The 7,920-nt window shown below is 29.8% G+C and overlaps 1 protein-coding gene across 5 annotated transcripts in view; it reads left to right on the top strand.

Annotated features, from left to right (window-relative positions):
* The window catches only part of LOC106464988 (serine/threonine-protein kinase VRK1-like), a 69,862-nt gene that overhangs the window by 13,660 nt on the left and 48,282 nt on the right, over positions 1-7,920 (top strand). For 4 of the 5 annotated variants that reach the window (XM_022392810.1, XM_013925178.2, XM_022392811.1 and 1 more), the window contains exon 2: positions 5,448-5,567. In XM_022392810.1, coding sequence (XP_022248518.1) covers positions 5,516-5,567 — 52 coding nt within the window. In that variant the 5' untranslated portion in view covers positions 5,448-5,515. Of the gene's footprint in view, positions 1-2,609; positions 2,631-5,447; positions 5,568-7,920 lie in introns of those variants that run through there. The other variant, XM_022392809.1, reaches the window with a different exon arrangement.

A 7,920-nucleotide genomic window follows, 5' to 3' on the forward strand; every position in this document is an offset into this window, starting at 1 on the left:
AAACTATAGACTTAGTATTTTTACTTCACAAAAATCTAATTTGATCTAGTGCTGCATTAAATATACCATGTGACACATGTTTATCTGTTTTTAATATTTACTTTTAAATTAACAAATCTGAGTAATGTATAGTTCTAAAATTTGAATTATAATCTGCAGTTCGATACCAAACTTATTGACATAAATTCGTGAAAAAGTAGTTCAATAAAATTTTGCATGCATGTCAACAAACGAGATGACATGGCCTTTCACCTGTGACCTGTCTTAAAAGGGTTAATTGACCAGCTTTAATTGATGTTATTGTAACATTTAGAATTTCTCATAGAGAGCTCTCCCTTCACAGGTTATTTTGCAAAGTGAAGAACTTCAATAATAAATCTGGGTTAATTATATCAAAATTCAGTCACAAATTCATTTATTAAGACTGAATAATGAAACTGAATATTTAATTAGAAATAATATAACCTTCTTCATAATTATTAATCTTTTTGTTTTATTCAGAAATGGACTTTTGTTCAGTGAATCCTTAAGATCACCGTGGAAACATTGTAAAGTATTCATATAAAGGTCATTGTGCCACAGATTTGAGTTTTACTGTTAAAGTGCATCAAAATAGAGAGAATTAACACTCTTTGACAATCACAGTCAAATCTTGCACGATGCTGGTTGGGAGTTAAAGAAAATATGAAAATGACATTTGCTGTTCACTAAATTCTGTGAAGTAAACATTGAGCACATACAAAGAAACCCAGTCCTATAACATTAGACAAGGCAGGGGGTGGAGAAAAATCCTCATTGAAAGAGATTTTAGATATATAAAAATCATTTCCTTCAAAAACTGAGTAAAACTTTGCTGTTGACATATGCAAGTAATACGCAAGTAATTTACAGACATCAAGACTCAAGAATGCTGCAAAAATTGGTCTTTGGGGAAAGAGTAGCAGCAAGAAAGCCCTTACTGTGGAAAGAAAATATATCAAAGAGACTAGCTGTTGTGAAAGAACACGTGTCCTGCTCTTTGGAACAGTGGCACAAAGTTCTTTGGACAGATAAATCTGAATTTGAACTGTTTGGCAGAGAGTAAATGAGAGGTTGAAGAAAGATTATCTTGTGCCCATGGTCAAGCATGTAGGAAGCTCTGTGATGGTTTGGAGCACAATATCTGTAAATGGTGTTGGCCATCTTCACAAAATTGTGATGGAACCATGAATCAGCATAAATACCACATTTTATTATTACACCATGCTGTACCATTTAGAAAAGGACTGATTGAGCAGAATTTCATATTTCAAGAAGGTAATGACCTTAAACATAATTCCAAGAAATAAAGCTCTGTATATCTTCAGTGAATAGAATGACCACAATAAATGCAGGTTAAGATCATAACCCCTTAGAACAAATCTTGGCTTTACTGGACTCCATGCTTGTCAAAACTACCAATTCTACTAGAGAAAGACTGAACACAGCTTTAAGAAAAATGGAATCAAATATACCAGAGATTGTTGTTATTCAGGCTAAAGGTGTCACACTAAATGTTAACATTGGAGAATCTTGATTTGACTTTACTAATTTTGTAGTACTTTTCTATAACATTAATTGGCAATAATGACCAATTAATTTCTATAAGGAATGGGTGATTATATTGTTTTCAAAGCTCATAAAGTAATTGTTGAGGTGTTGTTATTGCATGTTAATATATGTAAAATGTACTAATATCCAGATAATTTAACACCACATGGAAGATGTTGGAAAGTAAATAAATGAAAGATTTATGTAAAAAAAAATATGCGCTTACATTTCAGATGGCTAAACAGAATGTTAAAAATTCCATGTTTGTTCTGAACTAATGGAGAAAATAACTACTCATGTAAACACCAACATGTTGAAAAATTATTGGTGCTGAACTGTGTTTAATTAGTTTTAAGAGTATTTTTAATGCAAAATAATGTAAATCTTACTGGAAATCTTTCAGAAAAGTTGAATGTATTTGACAAGTAGTCTTTGAGTTAATGGCAGAAAATATGACTATTTTATTAGGTTGTGGGGCATCCTATCAGATCTGGAATTTGAAAGTGTAAGAGTAAGAATGAGGTTTATGGCTGTATAAGGCAATATTCAGGGATCAATTTATGCTGTTTTCTTTGATCTGAGTAGTTGTTAAGGTGTTTCTATCCTACCAAAGTGAACTATCTACATGCTGTGATCATACTAACTTGTCATTATTATCTGCTCTTATTCTTATAATATTAATGTACTTCACTCAGAAAAAGTTTTCATATTTTCTGTTTCATACCTGATCTTGAATCATTCTTCTACTTTGTGTTGTTGAGATTTGCATACACCAAATCATCTGTAAGATGTACCTCTATTTGGGCACTTGGCAGCACCTCCTGTGATTAATCTTTTTTGTTTTTTACTTATCCTTAAGAGTTAGTTTTTTAACAACTAGTGTGCCATTTTGATTGCATCTACAACTACCACATTTTTAATGCCTTGGATATTTTGGTACTTTACATTAACAGATCAGCTTGAATCTAATCTCATTTTCATCTTGACAACAACAAACAATTGGAGATTCTAACTTGTTATCATGGCTGTTCGTCGCAGGTTTCACAAAAAGTTTAGAAATGGTGAGTGTTCTGTAGATAACATACTACAGCAATGCCATGACCATTATTGAATTAGTGTAAAAAATCATCCAACTTTACTGACAAAACAACCACAACTATGCCTATTGATTCCTTATAAAATAATTTATGTTCTTGTAAATTTTCAGAAAGATAACAATAATATTAAAAAACAAAAGAAAACAACTAAATGCCAGTTACATCTACAAAGTACCCTACTATTTCTGCTGCTGTTGAGTTAGAATTGCTTGTTAAATTTTAAATTCTGGTATTTTTAATTTTTTTATATATTTATTTGTCTTTTATTTAAGACTTATCTAAATTATGCTTATAAAATTTTACATTATCTTTGCTCATATCTCCTAAATTGAAGTTAATTTAGTTGTTTTTCTTTTTTTGGTATTTTTTGAATATTTAAGACTGAGTTAGAAATGCACAAAGATTGTGAGTTTTTAATGTCCTGAACTTACCTTTTGATCATTGACTGCTCATGTTTTTTTCTGTTAGTTTGATAAGTTATTTTTCAAAATGAATAGTTGCTTTTTATAGTGGAGAAAGTTAAGGTAGGTTAATGAGTATTCTTAGTTTTCTATTTTTAAGGCATTTACTTTCTTAACAGCTTTCTTGCTTATTTGTGGGGTTGTTTGCTTGCTTTGTGATGATGGAACTAATAAGGGAAATTCAGTTATTTTAAAATATTGGCACTCTGGATATGGTTTTCAAATGAGTTTCAGTAACTTTTGTGTTTGTATTTAAAGCATGCTTTTTGGAGTTTGCTTTGGGGAGACTTGCTGAAGTTCATAGTAAAAGTAGCATGGGTAAAAAGTTTTTTAGAACTAGGAAAGAAATAGAAAAAGTTAAGGTTTTGTTTGTGGGGTAAGATGAGGTCAGTTTAGTGTTTTATGCATTGAAATGCAAATAGTTATACTACAACGATTTGTGTCTTTAGCTATAAATATTGGGTAAGTAAATATTATCAGCACCTAAATTAACTTATGCAAGTTCCTAATTTATAAACCCAAACTTATGCAAAGAATCAAAGAATTTTCTCAGTTATTATGTTTGTATATTGGTTTATTCATATTTCTTTACCTGTTAAGAACCACCCATCAAACTAGTTTTCTGCAAAATAAAAAGTAGTAAAGTATGCTTTGTATAATTATTCTTTAGGTATTTGTATGAAGTATCATTGTATTAACTGATAGGATTTGATTTTTATGAACTTTGTGCATTTCAAGTTAATTGATTTAATGTTCATGGTAGTAATATAGAGGTACATAGATGCATTACATTTATAATATACCCATTATATTAGCTCACTATTCAATGTGTGATTATTACTTTGTACAGTGGTTTGTTTTTCTCAACTTAAGTCTTCCATGATCAACACTTAATTTTGAAAGGTAATTTTTTCTGCTGTTTAGTTTGAGCTCTGTAGTAGAAAGATTTATTAAAATTGTCTTATGGTAGCTCATCATACCTTTTAAACTTTACATCAAATAACTTAGTATTTGTCATAAAAGCTTCCATGAATAGCTTTACGTCTTGTGAAGTACACATAATCTAAAAAGTTTGAACATCAGAATATTTTGGGTGAAACATGTTACTGAGGGACTTGTATTAGAAACATTTAGAGTTTTAAAGATTTATCCTTATTTTGACATAACATGCATTTCCAGCTTGTTCTTTATACACAATTTGTCTAAATGTACTTATTATATTCCTGTATTTAATTACCTTCATTATGTAATATAATCACACCAAGGAAAGTTTCAATGGATTTCTAATACAACTGAACACATTCTTGTGTATGGTGTTATGACTCAACACTAACATATTTTACTTGAAAGTTATGTAAACCTCTTTTTCCATTTTATTTTTGTTGAATCACATGATCGTACAAACCTAGTATAGTATTATATCTACTCTAGATTTAATTATTCCCTCATTGTTTGAAGAGAATTATATTTTTAAATACTTAGGGTCTTACAGTAATCTTTACTGAACCCATTTTGCATCAGGTGTACATATATGACAATGTGGATTGATAATTTAACCAACTTGTCAAATGAGATTAATGTTAGTATTGGTTATTCATCTTGCTAGAAGTTATAGTTGCCCCCACTAACTTGTGATAACATTTTTTTACTGTAAAAATTATATTTGTTGTTAAATTCTGTTGTGAACTATATGGTAATGGTATATTCTCTTTTCTGCTTAACAAAACTGGTGAATGTTTATTTTGTTAGCTTCATTATCATTGCCTATAGTTGATTCAAACATGGTTTTGTTTTATCAAAATTTAATTTTCATTGAGTTTTGACAAATATTCATGCTCTTGTCAGCCATAACAATTTGGTGTGGCATTCACCATATACATATACTGTCTCTTTCTTTTATCATAGTTTTCTTTGACTGCTTTCCTTATATGTGATGCCATTTTGTTTTACAAGGCTACAGTAATGAAATAATTAGATACTCGTTTAATTGAGGGTAAAGTACAAAAAAAAAAAAACAGCTTGGTTCAAATTATATTTTGCCTGTCATTTTGATATTTTTACTTGTCAATACAAGTATACAAATGGATTTTTTCATTTAATGTAAGACAACAACAACAATAGTTTAGCTGTTAATTCTTTTCAGCTACTTTAGTGTGTTGATCAGTACTTTCAATATTTTTTTTGTGTAATATTAAACTATAGGTACTACAGTATGGTTTTTATAAACTTCCATTGTATGTATTTGCTTTACTCAATGTATTTTATGTGCAATCCTGTACTAAGGAGTTGAAATATAAATATTGCTGTTAATATCTTTCAGAATCTATGGAGTCGATGGAGTAGCTTTTAGAACTGTTCAAACAGTGCTATTTAGAAATTTCGTTTAAAATGCCTAAAAGAGGTAGCCGAGATGTGGAAGGAACAATTGTAAAAAAGAAAGGTAATGGCATATTCCTTTTCAAAAAGGATAGTAATATTCTATTCATTTTTGCCCAGTGTGCACTCTCAGAAGATAAGCTGACCAAATTAAAACTTAAAATTTATTATTAAGGAAGTTGAGCTTTTGTACAATATCAAAATTTTTATAGTTCATATATATCTGGTACTTTATGTTGTTTGCCAATTTTTACTACACTTTTGTGAAAGACTGTGCTTTTTTTTTAATTAATATGAAAAAATAGTAGAATTGTCAATTAAATTTTCACCCATTGGTTTTATAATAAGTTGCTAGTTTCATTCCTTATGCTTTAACATGTAAGTAGCATGCTCAGATAACTTTTCAGATCAAAAGGCATTGAAAATAAATATAAAAGTTTTAATCTCTTATGTTTAATTTTATTTAAAACCTGAGATGCTTTGTTGGATCAGAGACAATTGTATAAGTTTTGACCAACTATTTCTGCACTCATTTACTTTAATTATCAAAATTGTCATTTTTAATGTTTATCATTTATCTTAATCTGCTTTTTCTTTTTCATTTGGTAAGATACTTAAATCAGTGTCAAAATGCTACAAATAGTTGTCATCTTTCATATTTATTGCTAATATTTAAAGCTGTAATTCTGTTTTAATACATATAATGAAGCTATGTCATTTTTAGTTACTTCCTACATTGAAATTTGGTGTAAACATATAAGTAAACAAATTAGACTTTTGAAGATGAATCATTTTAAAACTATATTTGTAGTTTTTTTCTAGACAATGTTTTAAGCAAATGCTGTTTTTCAAGTCAGAAATACGCCTGTCAGTTAATCAGGGCTCAATTTTTAAGGAAATTTCCAGGTTATCTGGAAGGCTGTATTGGTCCCTCCCCCCCCCCCCCCCCAAAAAAAAAAACCAACAAAGCATAAACCCTCAAAAAAGATCCAATTATGATAATATTGATATACAAAGACCCTAAAAAAGACCCAATTACAATATATTTTTTCCTAACATTTTCAACCCCTTTTGGTGGATTGTATCAATATTTCTCTTGTACAAAGTACAATCTTTTTTAAAAAAAAAAATGTGTGTTCAAAATTTTTAGTTTGTAGTTAAGAAATTTGCAGATGATTTTGGTCGAGGAACAGAGTCAACATTATGTGTGTAGTATGGTCATGGATAAGTGTACAGTAGACTGTGATGCTGCTTTGAGTAAGGGTCTCTTCCAGGGTGCTAGTCATCTGTTATAAAACATGGAGGTAGTGGGTCATCCAAAGAAGTTTTTTAGTATTCTCTGACAACTGCTAAAATCGAGCCCTTGTGCTTGTAGTTGTCATTAACTGACAGGTTTTTTTTTTCTGGTTTGAAAAAAGTGTTTGCTCGAAACATTGCCAAGAAAATAAACTACAAACATAGTTTTTAAGGTAATATATCTCCAAAAGTCTAATTTGTTTATTTTATCACCTTTGTATTTATTTATAAGTACACAAAATCATATAAATAAATTTTTCTTGGGGTGGTAATTCTGTATTTTGAGTTAGCTATGTTTAAGCAAGCAAGAAACATTTGCATTGTCTTTAATCAATTTTTCCTCAGTTAAGATGAATTTCTGACATGTAGGATAGAATTTTTATTTTATGTAAGATTTAAATTTTTTTGCTAGTTTTGGTCATCTCTGTATATCTGTACTTAACTTTGGTATTGAATAACTAATGATGTAGCTTTTTGGGTGTCTTGACTAAATATTGGTCACACTGATCAGTATATAATAGCACAACACACTCTCATAAAATGTTTTACACATTATTAGCAATACTTAGTTCTAAATCTTCAGTAATATTCTTGTAATATATATTTAATAATTTCTAAAAATTGGGCAGATACTGTTGATTTTGACACTTCAATTGTTGCTGGTAAAATACATTTTGCTTTCAAACAATATTTTTTTTTTCTCTTTAAATTTATATTTTCTTTCTTTTTTACTTCAGGGCTGTTCAACTAGTAGCTTATTGGCCTCATTTAGCCTCTGAAGCACTGGGAGTATCCCTTACTATAAATTTAAGTTTGTCAATTTATAAAAAAACCCACTCATTTCCCATTTTAAAGGAGCAGAGTGTTATTTGTATGTTTCTTGTACATCTTAAATTCTGTCTTAAGATGTGATATCCTTAGAACAGTGGACAGATATGCATTCCAGCATTTGAGTAGAATTTAGGATTCTAGATTATTAATTAGCTGTCTGCCCCACAAGTTAATTGCTAAGTTGCAGTATGCCCATATCTCTCTCTCTCTCTCTCTCTCTCTCACACACACACACACACACACACACACACACACACACACACACACACACACACACACACACACACACA

The sequence above is a fragment of the Limulus polyphemus genome, unplaced genomic scaffold (genome assembly GCF_000517525.1).
Source record: "Limulus polyphemus unplaced genomic scaffold, Limulus_polyphemus-2.1.2 Scaffold1803, whole genome shotgun sequence".
Classification (NCBI taxonomy): Eukaryota; Metazoa; Arthropoda; class Merostomata; order Xiphosura; family Limulidae; genus Limulus; species Limulus polyphemus.